The sequence below is a fragment of the Rattus norvegicus genome, chromosome 20, assembly GCF_036323735.1.
Source record: "Rattus norvegicus strain BN/NHsdMcwi chromosome 20, GRCr8, whole genome shotgun sequence".
NCBI lineage: Eukaryota > Metazoa > Chordata > Mammalia > Rodentia > Muridae > Rattus > Rattus norvegicus.
In genome coordinates, this window is record NC_086038.1 from 47,408,053 (window position 1) to 47,432,602 (window position 24,550).

At 45.9% G+C, this 24,550-nt stretch overlaps 1 protein-coding gene across 6 annotated transcripts in view; it reads right to left on the reverse strand.

The window, feature by feature from the left end:
* Afg1l (AFG1 like ATPase) overlaps positions 1-24,550 on the reverse strand; it is a 169,726-nt gene that overhangs the window by 27,471 nt on the left and 117,705 nt on the right. For 3 of the 6 annotated variants that reach the window (NM_001037656.1, XM_039099033.2, XM_063279481.1), the window contains 3 exon segments: positions 3,701-3,801; positions 4,057-4,127; positions 23,955-24,037. In NM_001037656.1, coding sequence (NP_001032745.1) covers positions 3,701-3,801; positions 4,057-4,127; positions 23,955-24,037 — 255 coding nt within the window. 6 annotated transcript variants of the gene reach the window in all.

The following is a 24,550-nucleotide window of genomic DNA, read 5'->3' on the forward strand; positions in this document are numbered from 1 at the left end:
GTGACAGTCTCCACTCATTTCCAAGAAATGTCTGTCAAACACTGTGAGGAAATGTCTGCCAAGTGGAATCACCACACTCAGCCACTCCGTCTTTTACATAAGAACTGGTGATCTTTAAAGGAGGAAAAAAAAAAAAACAAAGACGGAGAGTTTTCCCCGAAGGCAGCCACGGTGTACAGAAGTGTCTCCTAACGTCAGCCTTTCATCCTCCAAACATAGTAAGAATGCATGGTCTCAAAACTTAACAAAAGCAGTCATTTGCCCTCCCTGTGCGACCCCGCTTAGATGGAGTGCGCGCTCTCTGCTTGGCTTCTGCTGTGTTGCTCCTCTGTGACAGCCCAGCTATGGAGGACAGACATAGCACACTCTGGTGCCACTATCTGAATTCAGCTGGTCTTGCCTGTAGCACCGGTGCTGGAAATCTCACCCCAGTGAGAAGAGCAGAGGGTTCTACCTGGTGTTTGCACACAGAGGGAATGTGGGTCTCAGACTGGGGGGGGGGGAGGGCTGACTGGGGCCCCTGTATACTTGTGGTTTCTCAACGAAAATCACTGAAATAAAGAGCTCCTGGGCACGCCCTGGCTCTGGATCCAGAACGTGCACCACATCTCTGGCTTCACTTTTCTTTGGGGACACTCTGATAAAGCAGCAGTATTTGTATTAAGGACCTCTCGGGACAGGAGGTGTCCATCCGCTTCTGAAGGCATTGTGCTATACCTGCATCTCAAGGCTGATCTCGGGTGTGGAAATATGCAAATAATCTGAGTAGATTTCTTGGCAGAATTTGGATTCTATTAATGAACTGAGACAGAACCTGCCCAGACACTCCCAGGCCATAACGTAGAATGCAGCATCTAACTTTCAAGCCAGTAAGGAGTTCAAGTCTTTCTTTTGCTATTTACTAGTTGTATGATCAAACAAAAGTTACTTAGTATCTAAATGCCTCCATTTCCGCATCTGTAAAATGGGATGATAATAGCATTATTTACCGTGGCATTAAATAAGCTACTATATAAAGAACACTTGAAATGATGCCTTATTTACGCTGTTATTTTTATGTGGGTGCTGAGGGGGTCCTATTTTGGACTGGTTTTCTGAGCATGACCGTGCTACATCAGACTTGTGACGAGAGAGAATGAATACTAGAGATATCTAGAATGTAGATGTCGATCTGCAGGGTTACAGATATAAAACTATGCTTGGAACAGGGAGGAAAGGGGCGTAGAGGAGAGGGGTGTAGAGGGTGGAATACCCCGGGCCTTTTTGGTTTACTTATGGAGCAGGTCAAGTTAAAACCCTCCCTTCCCTTATTAAGTAACACACGATTAGACAAGTTGCTACCTGCTTAAAAGTCCACAAAAATATTATTTCCTCCCATGGCTCAAGACTAATCATTGCAGAGTGGCAACCGCTTGCCCCTCGGGGGATGGCTTTCTCATGATGATGTCTATAGGCCTTTCTGAGACTACGGGTGTAATCCAAAGCTGGACCCCAACTCCCAGATGCTAACTCAAACCCCTGGGTTGAGCGTGTTGTTTTTATCTTTTGGCAGCTACCGTCCTGGCTCATAAGATCATCACAGCTAATTAAGAGTTTTAGGCTTAATCTGAAGTTGTTGATCTCAAGGAGTCTCTTCCTGCCACTATTCAGTCTCTGAACTGCCAGTTATAAAGCTGCAAAGAAATGCAAAATCACCATAATAAAGAAAATGGCAGCGAGGAACTGACCGCTTAAAAATGACACCTCTCCTCAGACACTCTCAACGCTAGGGGACGGACCACACCCTCAAGCCAACGCCCTGTCAGTCATTCCGGGCTTGTCTGACGCAGAAAACATCCCAGTTACAATGGGATAAATGCAGACTTATGGTGCATGTAGTGGGCAAACAAAAACAACTGGGATGTTCATGCATTAAAGGGACAGCAAGAAATCATGAGATTCTGGAACATTTTAAAGAAACCGAATGACCAACCAGTCACAACGCAAAGGATATAACAGTGTATTGGTCTAGAACTTCGATAAGATGGTTGTGCTGAAAATATGGAAACCTTGTGTTATTGTTGGTCCTGATAATTTGGTTCATAGTTGTCACTCAGTCCAAACTTTGGTCAAATACGGGCGAGCTGTGTTGGTATTATTTTCACTTTTCAATATTAAGCCCTGATTAGCCTTCTTCCCTTCAACCCCACTGCACAGAAAAAAGACGCTAAGGAATTTCGGATTCAGCCTCTGTCTGATACCAAGTGTCCAGAATTAATGAGCCTGGTATAGAAACAGAGACACTCAGGATCTGATCCGCCAGAGGGCCCTGGCCTCCTCCAGCACCCGTCGCCCTGCCTGTTCCCTTGCCTCACTGGGGTCCTCCTGCAGTGAGAGGAGGGCCTTCATCCTTGACAAGAGAGTCTGTTTTAGCAATGACAGTGAAACTTAAGTGCAAGTCCAAGTAGCTTTTCTTCCTGGTACAGGTAACTGGGAGTTAAGACTGATACACTATGAGAGGAGAGGAGAGGAGAGGAGAGCCGACAGCCACAGTGGGGATCAGAGGTTGGCTCTCCATGGGAGTCTTAATTAATCCTAATTGTATTCCTTCTAAAGAGCTAAACGACTGTGGCTTGGAGTCATCTGTGATTTAAAGGTGACAAATTCTTGCCTGCTAGGAGTCGCTCTTGAGAAACACACTCGTTTAACACTCAGCAGGTATAAATGACAGTCATCTTCGCTGTGCCTCAAAACCACTCTGCTTTCGTCGGCTAAAAGGGCTAAAAGTAAAGATTCGGGACCAGGGAGGATGCGTGACTGAGGAACTCTGTAAAGTTACGTGAATGTCTCCAGATTTACACTGCATGGTGACATTAAGTCTTCTTCTGAGCACTCGAGAACTCTCGAACTTTGAAAAGACAGACTTCATATCGACAGAGGCTTTGCAAAGACGTTCTGATCTGTAGGGGATATGTGTGTGTGTGTGTGTGTGTGTGTGTGTGTGTGTGTGTGTGTGTGTGCGCGTGCGCATATATTTCATCTGTGAGATAGACTATTTCTATTATAGTACTACTGTCATAGTTTTAGAAATTAACATTCTTTCACCTGACCCATGCAGCTCAGACAGAATGGCAGCCGAACGGTGAATTCGAAGAATGCAACTCTTTATGCCACGTCTCCTTAGATCACAGTAAAATTGCTTCTTTTGCCCCCCACAACTAATCTCGCCTCATTTTTTTTTCCTCCTTGTAAAAACATTTATGCATCTATTCCATACATCCCTGGCCAGGCTAGAAGGCAACTTTCGAGAGTTGTTCTCTGTCCTACCACAGGGGACCGGGGGAACAGAACTCAGGTGGTCAGGCTTGGCTGCAGGCTTCCTTACCCGCTGTGGCGTCTCCCGGGTTTCCTTACTTCCCTCACATGTGACTTTTACAACAGAGCCGTACATGACACTGATGCTGCTTCTGTGTTCGACAGTGGGTCCTACATTTCTAATTTTTCCTGAAAGCCCTTCAAAGAGCAGGTTTTGTGCCAGTCCCTATAAAAAAAATTGCCCGGCAAATCGTTGAAGATGTCCCTTATGGAGATTTCTACCTCCCTTCTGACTCTGCGAATGGCCGTTTTAAGATCTGAAACTGGCTGTGGGGGGCGGGGGGCAGACATGAAGTATTTTAACATGTGAAAAGGCCAACAGGTCTGGCTGGGCCTGGGTACTTACTCTCTCACACAGCTCCTCAAACGTGCAGTCGGCGACGGTTCCACAGGCTTTATTCAGCCGCAGCTCTCTGCCTTGCACTTTCAGAATCCTTGGGCTAGTTACTATGGGAACACGAACAAAGACTCAATCTTGTCTGGATAATTACTATAAAATTCATCTCTTACAGATAGGAAATGCATAGCTTGATGAATAATAGCGCATGATTCAACACATAAATTAGAGGAAATGCTGATACAATGGCGGCCACTTGAGTGTGGCATCAACCCATATACAGCAGTGGACTTATTAATTGGTCAGTGGAGATTGGGCATTGTGCTCTAAATGTATTCTCTTTCAAGAGAAATTAACTTACGTACGATCGTTTTGTTTCTGAGCCAGCTCATCAAACAACTTATCCATGACAGTCCCCACATCAGCCTCGCTTGTGCTACAGTGAAAAGAATAATAGAATATGAAATTAATAACACTTGAAGCCAACATCAAACAGCTGCCTAAGCCTGCTTAGCTTTTTGCCCATAAAAAAAAGGGGAGAACAGGCTGTTACGCTCTAAATACAAACATTCGATTTAGAACACACTTAAAAGCACCGGGTATTAACTCCCAGGTAGACGATCCTGCCTTATTTGCGTACATTGAAAGACTTCTGAGCTTCTGGATGGTTCTAGTAATGAGGTGATACGGGAGGAGTAAACCCATTAATCCTGCGTGTGCACAATGGGGAGAAAGACTCTGGCTCTCTCCTGCATGCAGAACAAGAGCAAACAGGCAAGGCAGTCAAGCACCCAGCGAGTGTCCTTTGAAATCTCCACTGAGAGGGTACACGTGAAATTAAATATCGAGGGCGTTTTTTTAGAACGGGAAGAACCAAGTCAAGCCACCGGCTGAGAGGACCGAGCGCTCGGAATGAGGCCACTAGCTTCCAAATACCAACTTAATTGGCACGGCGGAAACTTTGTCAGACTTCTGTGCATCCCAACACACACACACAGGACGGCCTTCTGTCAGGATAAGGACGGGAAGAGACCACGGTTTCTCTCAAAAGTGTCCTTGTTGGAAACGCACCCCCACCCACCCCCTCCTTCTGTGAGGCCTTCCAGTGAGTCTTACCACACAATCTTTTGTATTCTAATTAGGAATCACCATATGGTTTAAGGAGCTCACATATAGGGATGTGATAGTGCTATGGCCTCTTTTCTTCTCACTTTTTTTTTTTCAAAGAAGGGTTGATAAATTAACAGTCAATGGAAGAAAATAAGTGGTAGAAGAAAGGCCATTGCAAAAAAAAAACAAAAACAAAAAACCCTTCAAGTGCAAATCTAAGTCTCCTCCAATCCTGCATGCAAAGTTACACAAGATGTCCCGGCAATATGCTTGATTTTGACACAGATCAATCTTGGCTAATTGTGGAACTGACTGACATCCGTTCGATCTCATTGAAAATCAGTCATTAAGATAAAGTTGAAACTAAACGGAATCTTTCCTAGCAGGCTGCTGGCACTTAAGACACAACCACGGAGTTCCTCAAGTGTAGCAAATGAAGCAACTTAGAGCACAGCGGCACAGTCCGCATGAAGGGGCCGGGCTGCCCAACTCTGCAGGTTTCAAAGCTACCGTTTGCCATGGTGGTGGCCACAGGGAAGGCTACCTGAGCTTCAGAAAGCCCTGTAAGACCTTCAAATGAAGCCACATTAAAGTAAATAAGAGACACTGTGGGAAGAATGATTTAATGAGACAATCACCAGAAACAATTTTTTTTTTTTTCGGAGCTGGGGACCAAACCCAGAACCTTGCGCTTGCTAGGCAAGCGCTCTACCACTGAGCCAAATCCCCAACCCCCAGAAACAATTTTTTTAAAGTAATTTTTTAAAATTACACTTGCATTCCGTGTGGAGGCCAGAGAAAACCTTGTGGGAGTTAGTTTTCTCTCTCTACCCTGTGGGTCCCCAGCTCTGTCTCGGGTCATAAAGCTTGGCAGTGCTTCTATCAGCCCCGAGAGCAAATTTAACGATATCAAGAAACTGCAAAGTCAATATTAATGTCACACCAACCACGTGGTTCAATAGAACAATTTCTACCATGCAATGGAGTTAGACACATGCAATGTTGTTGAGAAGTGACGTGTACGTGTGTGCTCGTGTGTGCTCGTGTGTGTGTGTGTGTGTGTGTGTGTGTGTGTGTGTGATACAACATAGCCCAGGCTAACCTTGAACTTGTGTTCTCACAACCTTAGTCTGCAGAGTAAGTACCTGGTTAATGATCTGCTTAAACATTATCTATCGCCAGTGTGTTTTAGAGGACATGCATCTGCCACAGTGTGTATGTGGAGACCAAAGGACAGCTTTGCTAGGTCAGTTTCGCATGGTTCTGGGAGCTGAACTCAGGCCATTAGGTTTTCCCAGAAAATACTTTTACCCACTGAGCTGCTCGCTGGTCCTAATGGTTTACTTGTCAAGGCGATAGGACGGAATAGGTCATTCCTCCTTTCAATGCTCCTCTCAGGTATGTGTCACAGCGATGTGTCATCTGAGTAGCTCTGACAGCACTGATGGCAATATTGAGAGGCAGCCTGGTCAGTCGATCTGTTCCTAAAGTCAGAGTTGTTGGAACAGAACCACTCCCTAACTCTCTGTGGCGTTGGGAGCCAAGTGGTGGCTTACTATGATCTCTACGGATCATGAAACAGACAGAGAGCTCATGGTTGAACCTGGTTAGCATGTGCCCCTCCCCCTAATGACAGCGACCCACTTCAGCAGCTAGGCCCTACTGCCTAGCAATGTCTGCAACCTCCAATAGCTGGGAGCACACACATGCACCTATGGGGACTTTTTAATACTCAATCTATTCCACTCATAGGACAACACTTATGAAATGGTAACGAGTAACTCCTGGGAGAAAGGTCCGCAGTGACATGAAAATGAAAGGAGTCTAAATAGACATTCAGTGGTGGGGGTTTGATTAACCCATTAGATCCGTTTATTGAATGGACCATCCAGCAGTTGAGGACTCTGTTGTTCTTGGGTTGTTTGTTTTTGCATCTCACAAAGTTCGTAGAATTGCTAACTTCCCCGATTTCTAAATATACCAATGAGCCTCTAATATCTGGCTCCAACTCCTGCTGTCTCAATTACAGAGGCTCCTTTTCACCTCCCTCTACCGTCCCTCATCTTCTGCGCACCACAGAGCCTTCATAAAGAGGGAGGGGGGGGGGCTGGGGATTTAGCTCAGTGGTAGAGCGCTTACCTAGGAAGCGCAAGGCCCTGGGTTCGGTCCCCAGCTCCGGAAAAAAAAAAAAAAAAAAAAAAAAAAGAGGGAGAGGTGATCAAGAGTCATGGGTCTCTGTGGCCAGCGATCTAATAACAGCCTTTCCCTTCCCTTTTTCTCGAGAGAGCTGGTTATGGTCCCTAGAGACAGGTGACAGGGAGAAAAGCTTTGTTAAAACGACTACTTGTGGAAAAGGGAGTGTGTCACCGGAAGATGGCCTTGAGAGTTTAAAGACTGTAGTTTTGAGTTAAACCTCTGTTTCCTACATGGGTTTCCAGATGCTGCTCTGGCCACCATGCCTTTGTGGCACCACCATGGATTCTAACCCCCTGGAACTCTAAGCCCAAATAAATTCCTTCTCTGTAAGTTGTCTTGGCTGCGGAAAAGTAATGCAGTACCAGTGCTCGGCGTAGCAGACACTACCAGGTTTATACTTCATGTGGCGTGCACAGCAAAGTCCGCCTTCCTCACACCTGCGGTCCTGCCACTCTTGGACCATCGTAATCCTTACGATGTGTGCGCTGTAAATGACCTCAATGTCAAGGCCTAGAATTCTGCAGCTCTTTCTGCTATGATGATTATGGTGTATACATTATAAATTGCTTCAGTGTAAGTTGGTCCACATCATTTTTAGATATGAGTAGAACAGAAAATCAGACATAATTGAATTAATGAAACGGTTAAGCCAGGAATAGTTTCTTTTTCCCCAGATCTTTTAATAAAATATCATGACTATATAAGTGATATGTAAAATTACATTCCAAGACATCTAAGATTCCCCTTACTGTTTTTTTAATTTTTGAGATTTATTTTTATTTTATGAGTATAGATGTTTTGCCTGCACGTCTGTCTGTGTGCCACACGTGTGTAGTGCCTGCACAGGCCTGAAGAGGGTGCCGGATACCCTGGAACTAGAGTGACTGAGGGTCGGGAGCTGCCGTGTGGGTGCTGGGGACCAGATCCAGGTCCTTTGGAACAGCAGCCAGTGCTGTCAACCACCGAGCCGTCTCTCCAGCCCCACCCCCGCTGCTCTTAGGCAGAAAATGTCAAATGTAAAACATTGTTATAACAGCCCAGAGAAAATACATTTAGATTCACACAAAACAAACAAAAAACAAAAGAAAGAAAAGGAGAAAGGAGAGAGGGAGGAGGAGGGAGGGAGGGATATAGGGAGGGAGGAAGGGGAGAGGGAGGACGGCATTTTCTGTGACAAGCTGGAGGAGCAGCAATGGCTCCTTCACAGTTCTGAAGTGAAACCACTTAAAGGAGAAGAACATTATCTCAAACGAAAACTCTTTATTCAGAAATGTTACCAGACCCATGTAGCTCTAATGAGCACCAGGACTTGCTAGGTTTTTGATTGGTTAGTTCGGGGTGCTGTAAGACCTGTTGTTATTATTTTTACTGATGTGTGTTTGTGGAGTGCTGCATTTGTGGAAATGCTCCAAGAGGCCAGGAGAAGGCAACGGACCCTTGGGACCTGGAATATATGGATGCTAGGAACAGAACTAGGCTTCTCTTGAAGGACAGCAAGTGATCTCAAATGCTGAGACATTTCTCCAGCTCGCCATAAGTGTTTTAAGTAAACTTTTATGAATATGTGTTATATGGGGCCTTTTTTCCTAAAGACCTTATAACTAAAGAATGGCTAGGTTATGTAAAGTAGGAGGCCTGTGGTCAATCTCCAGGACAGAGAGCTGGGAGCTCCGCCTCATGACAGCCCAGTGGAGAGGTTCTAGAGACTGGAGCGATGGCTCAGTATCCATGGAAACCTGTGAGCATGGCGGCATGCACCTGTAACCCCACAGGGGTGCTAGAGATATAAAGGCCCCTGGAGCTTGCTAACCAGCAGAACTGGTGATCCCCATGTCCAGTAAGTGGCTTGTCTCGGAAAAAAAAAAAAAGTGGAGAGAGACCAAAGAAAACATTTGTCAGACTTCTGACCCTTGTGTGCACACACATGTGCAAGTGCACAAAACATTTGTCAGACTTCTGACCCTTGTGTGCACACACATGTGCAAGTGCACCTGTACAGACATGAACACACACGCACCTAACCACATACCCCCCCACCCCCAATGAGCTTAATTCTGAGTTTTCTCTTGGAGCTATGTAGCAGATATCCAAGTTGTTTTATGTAGTTCCATTCCGGCCATAAAGAGGCATATCCTGGAGAGGGGGAGTAGCACCAAAATGGCCAGAAGACAGGGGCTGAGGTTGATGCTGTGAACAGTAATCCCTTCCCCTCCCGGGGAAGGAAGAAAATGAGCAGGAACGAGGGGTGCTGTGCAGTAGTAGGGAGTGCCGAGAGTGCACAGTCCCTGGTTTGATCCCCAGCCCTATGAGAATTAACTGACTTGCTTTGGTTCCCTGGAGACAGCTGGCCTCTGGGTAATGGCTCTTGGAACAACCCTATTATATACTAGGCTTTTGTGTGGATGCGATGCAAGAAAAAAGAGCCTGTCCACGGCCAATCAGAAGTTGACACAGAAGGAACATTAGGGTCACTTCTGATCTGAGGCAAAGTCACTCTTTCCCAAAGCCGTTTCCCTCCCCTGAGGGCCCAGGCTGCCAGAGCGCACCAAGGCCTCCTTTTCTTCTGCTCTGCCGTGCCCTGAACCCCGGCCAGGCCATCTCGCAGCTCCAGTCACCTTTGTTCCTCTCGGGGACTGTGCTCAGGGCAGCCTTCCATTTCTGTGGAGCAGCACCACTGTGTCTTTAAGTCAGAAAAGCCCTGGAATCAAGCACTGTTCAGCTGCCAGGAAATTTGGCACCAACTCCCACAGGAACGCCGAGTGGCGTACCTGGATTAAAAGCCCGGCTGCTTTGCGAGTTTTTGAATCGTGGCTTGTCTTTTCCGCATTAAATCAGTAAACAGAAAAGAAAATAGTTAGTCATTCCAGATTTGAAAAAAAAAAGAAAAAGAAAAAGAAAATTTATGGCTGAAACCGGGCATTCAATGTAAAACTTAACCTCAAAGAAAGAGAACATGTTGGAAAAAAAAGAGCTTCTTATTACTGGATCATTTAAAATTCTCAACAAAAATTCCCAAGCACTTGGAGGTTTCTGGAAGAGGGTCATGCATGAATTTAAATGGAAATTCATTTCTTCAAGAATCTCCCACTTCATTAGGACTGACTCAAGGGGACAGGATGCTAAGCACACTTTGTTCCTTTGTCCCCTTTCAAAAATCAACAGCTTGTTAAGGTATCAACAAGTAGACTGGGGTTGGCTTTCCTCAGTCCCCCTCGCTCCCGAGTTCTCTATGCCAGAGAGCCAAAGTTGATCTGACAGAGAAATTTCCCCTTCCTCTTGGGGTTCGTTGCCAAACTTTCCTGGCAGAGTCCTCGCGCTCTGCCGATTCCTTGTGCATTCATGCTGTATGCCCCTTTGTCCTCCGACCAAACATAATCTGGGGCTGGAGGCAGGTCTAAAATTAAGTTGGTTTATACTTGCCTTAATATAAAACAGACTTGGTCGAGTTTCAAATCCCGGAGGTGTGTTTTACATAACGGAGCCGGCTGTCCAAATGGAGTTTGGGCCATTATCTTCCCAATCACACACAGGCTTAACTGACCGCTCGAAGATGCATTTCAGTCTGCACTTTCCCACCCTTCTCAGTCACCTGGCGATTAGCTTACCTGGGCCCATTAATCCTGACCTGCATCTAACGCGGGGAGTGGGATCCCTCCTCGGATTGCAGTGCTTCACCCCTCTCATCCCCGTATAAAATGTCTACCGAGTTTCTGTGTTGCCTTTCCCTGAGAGAAGTCAGCAGCTTAACACACGGGAACTTCGGGAACTTCGCTTTGGTACATTTTTTTTTTTTTTTTTTTTTGGAGCTGGGGACCGAACCCAGGGCCTTGCGCTTCCTAGGTAAGCGCTCTACCACTGAGCTAAATCCCCAGCCCCGCTTTGGTACATTTTTAAAAAAATTTCCTTTTTGTATAATTTCAGAAAGGCAAAGCAAACAGAAAGTTTTCAAAGCAATAAAGAGGAAAAGAACCGTTGGTTGAATAACGAGAAAACGAGTCAGGGGAGTTGTGGGAGCGGTGCTTTTCTGAAGTCCACGTATGTAACCAAGGACGTGGGACTTGTGCCAGATCAGTTTTTCTTATCCTAGAGGCTGACTCTTGGTTCACACTCTGATCTATCTGAGGATGAAGTAACAAACAGACAGAAATGCTTAGCAACCTGAGCCGGGCATCGCCACTCACGCCTACGATCCCGAGACACGAGAAGCCGAGGCAGAAGGACTGCGTGAGTTCAAAGGCAGCCTGGGCTACATAGCAAGTTCTGGGCTAAGCAAGAGCCTATCTTACGAACAGGGAAGGGGAAGATACTGTTAAGACTGAAAAATTGTATACACGTGCTCTGCTCACACAGTGTACGTTTGCAGATGATTATCATCTTCGGACTTCTGCCCGTGGGATTAAGCTTTCTTCGTGACAGCAAGCCTAAAGGTCCTGTGGTGGACTGTCACAGGCAGCTCAGTAGAGAAGGAGAGAGCTACGCTGGGCTGCTCCGGAAGTCTGTATAGGGCTCCTGCTTTGCTGTGCCATTTGTCAGGTGGTATTTCGGTCCCACGCACTTGGTGTTAATTTCTCATTCGGTAGCCCTTGAGTTAATGTGTGATTAATTACTACTTAAGTGTACATCCGAATTGTGTCAACTAGAACACTTCTGTGGTTTTAGCAGCTAAAAACTTGAGAAGCACTCTGTGTGATTACGTCCTCCGGGATATGAAGCAGGGAGCTGCTGTTTAGAATATAGGGCCGAGTGTTTGTATCAGCAGGAGGGAGGGGAAGAAATGGTATCGTTATCAAGTAAGATGGACCGTAAAATAATAGAGAGAGGAACTCTAATCTGAAAGTCGAGGTTTCACCTTCGGTGTGCTCGATCATCGACTTTACGCGAGCATTCCAAAGCAAAACCAAAAAACAATGCTAAAAATCTAAGCATCCCCAATAAGGAATATTCAGCTGAGAACTGGCAAATGGGCCAGCCTGGGTGAAATATACAATTTCCTAGGAAGGTTCAGACTACTGAAACAGACCAAGAAAGGGAATGTGGAAGGAAAGAGAGTCCTTCCAACCTTGTTCTGAGAGACCAGCGTTACCTGATATGAAAACCAGACTAAACTACGTCCAGAAAAGACAAGCAATGATGACCATGTCTTCTGACTATAAACGTGAGTCCCCAGTAAGGCGCCGGCAAGCCTAACCGAGCAGGGCGTAACCGGGATTGCACGCTACGATTATTACAGTTTTGAGCCGAAGTGCCCTCCCCACCCCAAAACACGCGGCTCTCTTCCACTGGTGTTAAACGCACGTGCGTGAAAGGTGTGGTTCCCAGCTCACAGCACTAAGGGGAGGTAGAGGAAGCTTAGGGGTGGGGCCTACTTGAAGGCAGGTACGAGGGGGTACCCTCGGATAAAACAGAGACGCGATACCCTTGCCCCCTCTTCCTGCTGCTCTCCCCTTTCGGCTTCCCAGCTGCCTTTGCCCCATCACGCTCCCAGCCACGATGTCCAGCCTCGCTCGACACAGCCCTACGGCCGCCTGCGTGTGGATGGAAACCTGTGAAACCACGGGCAGACATAGGACTCTCCTCTTGCTAAGGGGTTTGTTTGACTCAGACGCTCAGCTCGGGGATGGAAAACTGACGAGTGTGATGGGATTTATCCCAAAAATGCAAGGCCAATCTAAAATCCAAAAAATCAATCAGTGGCATCAAGTGTGTTAATATGACAATGGACCCAAATCACACGATTATCTTAGTAAAGGCAGAACCTAACATCACAGAAATGCTCAGCAAACCAAGAAAAGAATACGATTCACTGGTAAGAGGCAGCTATGAAAACCCAGACACAACCGGGTAAGTAATGGCCAAACCGAGGTCATTTGCCAGAAGCCCGAAACTAGACAGGGCTTGTTCTCTCTCATCTCTTCTCAGCACTGCACTAGGAGGAAACTTAGACAAGAAAAGTAAATAAAAGGTGTCCATCTTGCCTGAAATCATCTGTATTTAGAAAATTCTAGGGTCTCTACTGAGAATCTAATAAGCCAGTTCGGCAAGATCAATATGAAAAAAAAACGTTGCCTTTTATGATAGTATTAAAGCCACTGAAATAAAATTGGGGATGAGTTCATTTGAAAGGAAAAAGGCACTAATGTAAGAAGAGCTTTAAAGCGTGTTGTACACTGGGACGTTCAGAGCACTGTTGGGAGAGACAAAAGGCCTCTCACTGTGACAAACAGCGTGAGGTTCAAAATACAAAGTACCAACATCTGGAAGGGTTACCTGGCTTACGACTGTGGGGTATGGTGAAGGGGTCCCATGATGTCTCGGATACCTTCCCAACCAGGAAGTGGCAACCTTCCAGGCAGGGGCTACAATTCTGCCAATGTTTGACTAGAGAGATGGTTTAGTTCTTAAGAGCACCTGCGTTGGACTGACATGTGAGGCAGCTACGACTGCCTATAACTTTAACTACAATGCTCTGGCCTCTGCAGGCCCCACACTCATATGCACACACCCACAAACAGACACAAGCAGACACATGGTTCCTGGTCAAAATTAAGGGCCTGTCAAGATGGCTTAGTGGTTAAGACTGCTCTTCAAAGAGACCCAGGTTCAATAACCAGGACCCACATGTGTGGGCCTGAGGTTTTCCGCAGAGATCTCTGGTCTGGCTAGGTGAGCGGGATCAAGAGAAGCGACAGGAACTCAGGCAGGTGCTGTCCTGCCTCTGTTTCAGGCTGGGTTTAGCCAGCAGAGGACTGGCTAGCCAGCAAGCGGTGCAGGAGGGCTTCTGGTGGCGATTTTGGGAGAGCAGATCTCTTCCCCAAGTGGCAGTGTTACAGCTCTTGTGACAGAAGCTCTCAGACAACGGAGTGATTCTCGTGCACCTTTAATCCTGAACAGGACTCTTAAGTACAGTTTTGGGATGGGTCAGTGTCTGACAGCAGGTACTTCCTATTGGTTTAGCCTGAGAGCTGGGGAAGACCTCATCTACATATTTGGGGGCGTGGTCCTATCTCTATGACTGATCTGTTTTCAGCCTATGTGACCTGTGGAGGAGGGGCTTGGGGTATTGCCCTACATGACTGATCTGTCTCAAACCTCTCTAGAGGGGTCTGTGGGGAGGGGCACAGCTATGTGAGGGCTTGATATCTTAGGAGACTGGGAATGCTCCTTCCATCCCTTTTAAGGTCTCCTGGGGATTCGGCCAATCTCGACCAGGAATCAGGGTACTTTTCATAGTCTGCCGCCCCACACACATAGTGGTTTACAAGCATCTGTAACCCCAGTTCCAGGGGATCAGACTCTCTTTCTAGCCTCTGAGAACACCAGGCACTCACACGATATACAGCATGGAGGCACAACACCCAAGCGCTTATAAAATTAATTAAAATTCTCGTCTAAAAAAATGATGCCAAGGTTTCAGGTGTAGGAAACATTACTGACAACGCGGACCTCGCAGCTGATGGGCGCGAGAGAGAGAGAGAGAGAGAGAGAGAGAGAGAGAGAGAGAGAGAGAGAGAGAGAGAGCGCGCACCGGGTGTTTTAGCTGTGCTGTGGGGGGTGTGAGATGAGTTTCATCCTTCCTTCTCAGGTTTTTCTTCCTCAAACTGAGCTCCGGCCTTGGAGAGAGCGCCAGAGGGCTCTTTGTGTCAAGTAGCTGTGGCCCATTAAGAATTGGACCTCAAAGACTCAGCCACCAAAATGATTCTCTTGTTGGAAAAGTTGTTTCTGGCAAGGAAATCTAAGAACAGCTGTGGGGAGGAGCTTTTCCTGAAGAAGTATTTAAGAAGAAAGTGATATTTGAAATCTGTTCAAAGGATGGATGTGATATATATATATATATATATATATATATATATATATATATATATATATATGTGTGTGTGTGTGTGTGTGTGTGTGTGTATGTATATATATATATATATAGCTAAGTGAAAATTGATGAATATAGGTTATGTCTAAAGTAACTAAATCATATATTCTTCATTTTCAGGAGGTTCCCCGCACTCCCGCAGTTAAGACAGCCATGAAGCACTAGCCCACTGACGTGGGTTCCATAGGGATGCTGCATAGTAATTAAGTCACAGTGGGGACAAGTCTGGAAGATGGAAGCCAACTGAAATAAAGGTTCTCAGCTTTGATAAGTGGCCTGCTGAGATGGCCCTCTGGAGGTCTTCATGGTCTATATTCTTCTATACACTGAGCTGGGGTGCTGAGAAGACAAGGCCTTCACTCTCCCCAAGATTGTACTGAGACGAGACAGTGTGACACGTGAGACAAAAAGCAGACATTTTCCTTCTGGCTGGAAAATGATGGGTTCCGCACAAGCCAGAGCTCCTCTCAGGGCGCAGGAATCAAGGCCTGTTCTGGAATCATCTGGGCCTGGGAAACTCCTTCCCACCCACGAGACCTGGGCACCAGGAAGGAATGACAAATATTAACACTGCTCTCTGTAAAAGACAAATAAAATCCCGTCTTTCTGACTCAGATGTCTTGCTTCTTATACTGGCTGGTTTTGTGTGTCCACTTGACACAAGCTGGAGTTATCACAGAGAAAGGACCCTCAGCTGTGGAAATGCCTCCATGAGACCCAGCTGTAAGGCATTTTCCCAATTAGTGATCAAGGAGGGAGGACCCAGCCCATTGTGGGTGGTGCTGTCCCTGGGCTGGTGGTCCTGGGTTCTATAAGAAAGCAAGCTGAGCAAGCCAGGTGGAGCAAGCCAGGAAGTAACATCCATTCATGGCCTCTGCATCAGCTCCTACTTCCTGACCTGCTTGAGTCCTGACTTCCTGTGGTGATGAGCAAGTGGAAATGTAAGTTGAATAAAACCCTTTCCTCCCCAACTTGCTTCTTGGTCATGATGTTTTGTGCAGGAATAGAAACCCTGACTAAGACACTTCTGCCGAGATCCATAAAAGACTAGGAGGTAATCTGAACTCAGAGGCAGAGAACGCAAAAATCCCAGGTCTGTGGAATCTCAGAGTCATTTTGATTTGCATTTCGCTGGTGACTAAGGGTGTTGAACATTTCTTTAAGTATTTCTTGGCTATTAGAGATTCCTCAGCTGAGAATTCTCTACTTAGCTCTGTACCTCATTTTTATTGTGCTTTGTGAGTTGTTGGCGTCTGACTTCTTGAGTTCTTTATTATCTTGGATATTAGCCCTCAGCTGAAAGTAAGATTGGCTGCCATTTTGTACTATTGACAGTGTCCTTTGCCTTATGGAAGCTTTTCAGTTTTTTGAGATGCTATTTATTAATGGTTGATCTTAGTGCCTGAGCTATGGGTGTTCTATTCAAGAGGTTGTCTCCTGTGCCAATGAGTTCAAGGCTATTCCCCAATTTCTATTTTATCAGATTCAGTGTATCTGGTTTTATGTTGAGGTCTTTGATCCACTTGGACTTGAGCTTTGTGCAGGGTGATAAATATGAATCTATTTCCATTCTTCTACATGCACAACGCCACTCAGACCAGCACCATTTGCTGAAGATGCTCTCTCTTTTCCATTGTATGGTTTTGGCTTCTTTGTCAAGAATCAAATGTTCATAGGTGTGTGAGTTTATTTCTGGGTCTTCGATTAGATTCCATTAATCAATTTGTCTGTTTCTATACCAATACCATGCCGTTTTTAATATTGCTTGAAGTCTTAGTTAGGGTATCCTCCTGTCTTAGTTAGGGTATCCATTGCTGTGAACAGACACTTTGACCAAGGCAACTCTTATAAGGACAGCATGTAACTGGGGCTGGCTTACAGGTTCAGATGTTCAGTCCGTTATCATCAAGGCAGAAGCATGGCAGTGTCCAGGCAGATATAGTTCTGCAGAAGGAGCTGAGAGTTCTACATCTTGATTCAAAAGCAGTCAGGTGAAGACTGGCTTCCAGAAAGCTAGGAGGAGGATCTGAACGCCCACCCTCACAGTGACACACTTGCTCCAACAGGGCCACATCTCTAACAGTGCCATTCCCTATGAGCCAACCATATTCAAACTACCACATTCCACTCCCTGGTCCCCACAGGCTTCTTCAAACACATGAGTGGGGGGGGGCATACCTAAACATAGCATAAAGCAAAATGCATGTAGTCCAACTTAAAAAATCCCATGGTCTGTAGCAGTCTCAAGAGTACTAAAAGTCCAAAGTTCAAAGTCTCTGCTGAGATTCATGCAGTCTCTTAACTGCAATCCTCTTTACAATCAAAAAGCACATCACATACTTTGGACATAACAGGATATATACATTACCATTCCAAAAATGTCACAGTGAGGAAATACTGGACCAAAGCAAGACCAAACACCGGCTGGGCAGACTCCAAACTCTACATCTCCACGTCTGATGTCCAAGTGTCTTCAGCTTTGGTGACTGCAACACAGTTCTTCCTTCCTGTTAGCGGCTTTCCTTGGCTCTGGTATCTCTACCGTCTTGGAGTCTCTGAGGCAAAGTCAGCTTTATAGCTTCTTCCAAGGTCTGGGATCCACACATGATCTTCTGGGCTCCTCCGAATGGCTGGTGTCACTTCTCCAGCTCTGCCCTCTGTAGCACTCATTCTAGGTTCAGGCTGATCCACTCCACTGTCGCTGCTGTTCTTGGTGACCAGCCCATGGTACTCACATTTCCAATACACAGGGGTCTTCCTCTGCAGCTATGTTTCACCAACAGCCTCTCACAGACTCTCTTCATGGTGCCAAGCCCCAATTCCTTTGCATGACCGCTTCAGTCCTGGGTCATCAACTGCAACTGAGGCTGCACCTTCACCAACGGCCTTCCATGGCCTCTCACAGCGCCCAGCCTCAGCTGCTCTTCATGACCCCTTTATGCCTTCAAAACCAGTACCACCCGGGTGACTCTTACACATTACCAAGTCCAGCCACAGCATAAGGTACAACCTTGGCTATCTCTGAAACACAACTTCTTTGTGCTCTCAGAAAACACTTCCCAGAAGATTTCACCTCAGTGATGCTCTTCTCTTCTAAATCAACCACATGGCTGAAGCTGCCAAGTTCTGCTGTTTGCTGGGGCTGGAACATACTCCCCTTGTTCTATTACACTATCACCAGCTTTCTATTTTCCAGCTCCTTCACTAGCTGAGGTTGGCTGTCCTAGGACTTGCTCTGTAGATTGACCTTGAACTCAGAGATTAAAGGTCTCTGTACACTTTACCTGGGCCTAAGCTTTTCATAGTCACAATGCCTGCAGATCTAGATCACAGGTGAGCCCTCCATTTCTGGATTGTAGTTCATTCCAGATACAGTCAGGCCATTGCTGGGAATGCCCACCACACCTCCAGAAGTTCTTTTCTTGTACAGGATTGTTTTAGCTATCTGAGTTTGTTTTTTGTTTTGTTTTTTGTTTTTTTTTGTTTGTTTTTCCATATGAAGTTCAGAATTGTTCTTTCAAGGTCTGTAAAGAACATCCATCAGAATGGCTAAGATCAAAAACTCAAGGGACAGCACATGCTGGTGAGGACATGGAGCAAGGGGAACACCCCTCCATTGCTGTGCAAACTTGTACAACCACTCTGGAAATCAATTTAGCATTTTCTGAGGAAATTTCCAATAGTTCTACCTCAAGATCAGCTATACCATGCCTGGGCATACACCCAAAAGATGCTCCAATATATAACAAGGACACATGTTCCACTATGCTCATAGCAGCCTAATTCATAACAGCCAAAAGCTGGAAAGAACCCAGATGTCCCCCAACAGAGGAATGGATACAGAAAATGTGGTACATTCACACAATGGAGCACTGCTCAGCTATCAAATACAAAGACTTCATGAATGTTGCAAATAGATGGAACTAGAAAACATCATCCTGAATGAGGTAACCCAGACCCAAAAGGACACGCATGGAATATAAGTGGATGTTAGCCATAAAGCACAGGATAACCACACTACAATCCACAGACCCAAAGAAGCCAAGAAACAAGGAGGGCCCGAGATTCACGGAGCATGCCTGAGTCTTTCTCAGAAGGAGAAATAACAGAGATAGTGGAGGTAGATGGAGGAAGGGAGCTGGGTGTGAGAGAGGAGAGGGAGGGAAGCCAGGAGTGGGACTCAGAGATATGAAGAGCAGAGAGGAGACAAGAACAGTCAGCAGTGGGCAGGTGGGGGGCACTTCTAGGATGTGCCAGAGGCATGGGTGGAAGGAGGCCCTCTCCTAGTTGCCTGGAAAACAATTTCCTTTTGCTGTCTTTGAATGAAGATGTAGAACTCTCAGCTTCCTCTCCAGCACACTGTTGCCTGGACACTGCCATGCTTCCTGCCATGATGATAATGGCCTGAACCTCTGAACCTGTGAGCCAGCCCCAGTATACACACATACACACACACTCACACACACTCACACACATACACACACTCACACACACTCACACACACTCACACACTCACACACACTCACACTCACACACACTCATATACACACACTCACACACACTCATACACACACACTCACACACACTCATACACACACTCATACACACATACACACACATACACACACACTCACACACACATACACACACACCACACACTCACACACTCACACACACTCATATACACACACACTCACACACACTCATACACACACACATCACACACATCACACACACTCATACACACATACACACACTCATACACACTCACACACACATACACACACATACACACACACTCACACACACATACACACACTCACACACACTCACACACACTCACACACACTCATATACACACACTCACACACATCACACACATACACACACATCACACACACTCATACACACACTCACACACACATACACACACATACACACACATCACACACACAGCACACACACTCATACACACACTCATACACACATACACACACATACACACACACTCACACACACACACACATCACACACACCACACACTCACACACTCACACACACTCATATACACACACTCACACACACTCATACACACACATCACACACACATCACACACACTCATACACACACTCACACACACACTCATACATACACTCACTCACACACACTCACACACTCACACACACTCACACACACACACTCACACACACACACACACACACACAATTTAAAAGAAAATGAAATCAAATCTTCCCGTGAGGCCATGACTGATGTGCTGAGAATGGAGGTGTATGTAAGTCTGGGAAAGATGGATTGTGTGCTAAGAATGTCCCATTCTAGATCCTTCCACAGACTTATCAGAAAGACCTCACACTTCTTAGTTCCTAAAAGCAAATGAAAAACAAACAGGAAACGTGAGACTAAGGTGGTCAGAAACTCTCTCTTCAGGAAACCATTGGACCGTCCTGTTGCAGAAGAGACCACAAATGGCCAGGGCAGCATCCCATGAGGCCACCTCCATGGCTGTGCCCCCTGCTGGACAGACGTGGTCACTGCATGTACAAAAAGATACCCTCTCCTGCTACCAGCCCCACACAAAGAGCTAATCTGAGGTGAGTAAATTCCTGGGTAAGTGTGACACGGGTCATGCATGACAAGTTCCATGAGGTTCAAAATAAGTCAGTGCTCCAGGTGGCCCCACAGATACAAATGAGAAATCCAAAACCTAATGGAACCGCCTGGTTTTAACAGACCACCTCAGCAAGAACCCAGAAAGAAACTGTGCTTGTCGGAGGACTAAAGGTACAGTACTACAGGAGGAAAACCTGGATAGGGACAGGCTGGTTTCAGCCAGGTGCAAATTTGAGCATTTACACTCAAACTCTCTGTTGCTGGCAACTTGCTGACATTGACCTAAGCGACCACTCTGGGACCTACTTAGACAGGCAGTCTAGAGGCTGGGGGCAGGCGGTGGTGTTTCAAAAGCTAAACATGCTCTCTGCACAAGCCTGACTTTGGATCCGGCACCTAGTGTAGAGCTGCATATGAGGTTGTGCGCCTGTAATCCTAACATTCCTACAGCAGTGGGAGGTCTCCTGGAAGCTCAAGGGCCAGCTTGCCCGGAGCAGGCAGCTTAATAACAAACAAGACCCTGACTTGAACAAATCAGAAGGCAAGGGCTGATACCCGGGACTGCCCTCTGACCTCCACATGCATGCCATGGTACGAGCACACGCACTGAACACACACACACACACACACACACATACACACACACACACACACACACACCTCCAACTGAAAGGCATGACAAGTGAACAGGCAATGCCCGTGTGAGTCAGTTCTCAGGGAGCAGACAATATTCTGAGCTGTACGCCTCACTCCAGGCCAACTTTGCAGGTTGTTCTGAATGAACTCTGGCAGTTTTTAGTATTATTTGGGTTCTGGCTTGGGACGTATTTCAGTGCCTTTGGAGGCCTGAAGTAGTGAAGTGCTGAGCTAATGACTTTCTAGTCAAGCCTCTGATCCACAGCCAGAATACACTGTTCTCGTCTGAATATTTCCATGTAATTAATGATCGTGTGTGGGAATGGTTTTTGTAGGTGCTGCACTGGGGGGAGAAGCTCGGTTCTCCTTCCAGTGAAACAGACAGGGAGTAGTCTGGATCATATATTTACAAAAGATTTCGTCCAGAGAGTAATGAGGGGAACACGTCTGACAGGGCAAGAGAACAGCACAGAACTCGAGAGTCGGTTACGAGGGGAAATGCAGTAATGTTTGCTATAAGATAAGCTGAGCTGGGTCTGGGGCTCTGTAATCACAGATGCTCAGAAGGATTAGGCAGGAAGCTCACAAGTTCAAGACCCGCTTGCTGTCAGAGACAATTCAGGGTAGCGAGGACAACGGAGAGAGAGAGTCTCAAAACAAAAGCCCCAAGCTGGAAGGGTGGCTTGGAGGACAAGGCTGCACTAGCAGAGGACCTGAACTTTGCTCCATGCACCCAATCTAGGCAGCTTACGGCCATCTGTATGTACGTAACCTTGGCTCCAGGGAACCTATACCCCTGGCCATGAAGGAGTTCTGCCTGAGGGCTCATTTGAGGACGTAAGGGGTACACTCTGAGCCTGCTACTCTGCCGTATCTCAGGGTTCCCTTGTACAGCCTGGTTTCCTGGACTCCGAGATGTTAGCGTGAGTCTGTGTTTACCCACTGCATGTCTTAGAAACTGAGTTTCGCTCTGCTAGAGTCCCCTCGTCGTGGGCAGGCAGATGAGATGGCTCAGAGGGTACTTGCTCCAAAAGCCGAATACCTGATTTTGATCCCCAGAACCCACAGAGCAGCCACCTCTGACCTCCACATGCTCCTGAGAAATGCGTGTGAGTGCATGAACTTCCATGAAACGTGTCAACACATACATACACACAAGAAAGTAAATAAAAATAATTAAATTAAAAAAAAATAAAATCAGGAAAATAACTGGATACCCCAGGGTTAGGTAAAATGTCTATGCTTTCAGCAAAAGCAGCTTTTTTTTTTTTTTTTTTACCTCAAGAAACCCTACTGAGGCAGTGTTAGCACCGTGACAGAGACTTCATGATGCAGACGTGTGCGTGCCGATGTCTGGCAACTTCCTCAATCATATTTTTCGAGACAGTGTCTCTTAGACCTTAGAGACCCGACTATGCTGCCTGGCCAGGGAGCCCAGAGCCTCGATTCTCCACGTCCCTAGCACTGTGTGCCAGGATACATATGGCCACATCCAGCTTTTCCAAGGCTGCTGGGATCCCAGTCCTCATACCTGCACAGCCAGCTCTTCAGACAGACCTAGGCCCCAGCCCATTTTCTTCATGTAAGTAATTCCTCACCAAGAAATACTTTAATTTTTCCATAGTACTTTGCCTAAAAACAGGGAATAGTCCTTTGAAGAAAGAATCGAGGAAGTAACCACTTATTGACACTTACTACCTCCTGGAAACAACACGGAATGGGCCACAGCAAGTCAGGGGAAGGTTATTAGCATCAGAAAAAATAAAGGGTCCAAAAAACTCAAGATAAAAGAATCCGGGAAGAAAGCGTCCACGTGAGAGCAGACAATAGCGTTCAGAGAATAGTTAAGAATCATAAAGTACTTTAAAGACTACTTAAGGGCGGGTGAAGAAGCAGCTATGATAATCATCAGCCTCTGGATATAAGCTGCAACAGTCCCTTTGCTGCGCTATAAAGTATGCAATTTTAATTATGCGATTTCCCCGACTAATTTCTGCTTCAGAAACAGTAAGTACTTCTGCTTACAAGGCGGCAAGACAAGAAGTTTCCTCAACCTCTCTTAGGCACGTTGTCATCAAAATTTAAATTACCAGAAACATGCCCTTTAGTGAAATTACAATTAGGCCTGGAATGCAGCTCCTGAGAGCCCACGGTGCGCCAAACACTGTTGGCAGACACTGAACAACAGTTGCATCTAGAAAGCACTTTTTCCTGCCCGGGGTCCTCGCAAGTGACATTTTCAAACAGACTGTATTTGTTTTCTCAGCAATAACTTAACTACATGTGCTGAATACATCTATTAGATAAATTGCTTCTGCTCAGGAAGATCTTGTGAAGGACTTCAAGATATACTGTTACATTTGCGTATAGGATACATTTTGTATCAGTTATGCATGGGCGTCAATCAACAACAGTAAATACAGACAGATTGTCCAACAAAATACGGCAACAACTTCGGGGGGACGGGGATGGAACACTTGTCAGAAATGTCCACAAATAATTAATTCCTCTAGCACAGTAAAGATACTCTCTTAATGTCACAGCCTCTTTTGAGGGGACACTCATTACTTCCTGACCATCTGTCACTTCCTCCCCAAAAACATAATTAAGGTTTCACCCAATCGCACATCCGAAAGGACGCAAATGTGAATGGTGAAAGCAGTATAAAGAAGTTAACAGCATTACATTGTTTAAAAATTATAAAACCCAGATTAGTCTTTCGGGTTCTAATAAAGCACTTATTTTCTTAATCTTTTCCTGGTAAGTCATTAAATTATAAGCTAAAAAAAACTTTAAAACCACACACACACAAAGAGAACACTTACAGGTAGTAGAGTTTCCCGGCAGGGGTGAGTTCCCTTTTCCGATAATCTACCCCAGAATCCAGCTGGACCGTATTGCAATATTCCTATAATGCGGACACACACAAAAAAAAAAAAACAAAAAAAAAAAAAACAAGCCATCTTTTAAAGCCAGAAATAGATTTGACCTAATATAGGACCCATACCCAAGACTGCTTGAAGGGCCAAGAACCAGAGACTAGATAGCCCAGGGACACTACCAAGCAAATACCAAATAAACAGTCTTTAAAAATAAAAACAATTAAAATAAGAATGAGAAAATGACCCCTAATGATACTCTGCTATACTCATAATCAGGGATTTACTCGGCCATCATCAGAGAGGCTTCCTCTTGCAACAGATGAGAAAAATACGGAGATCCACTCTCTCTCTCTCTCTCTCTCTCTCTCTCTCTCTCTCTCTCTCTCACACACACACACACACACACACACACACACACACACACACACACACACACACACACACAGAGATCGGGGGAGAGAAACCTTAGAGCACTCAGCCTTAAATTTGATGTCTCCATCAAATCCCTTCCCTAAGAGCTCAGGGAACCTTGCAGAAGA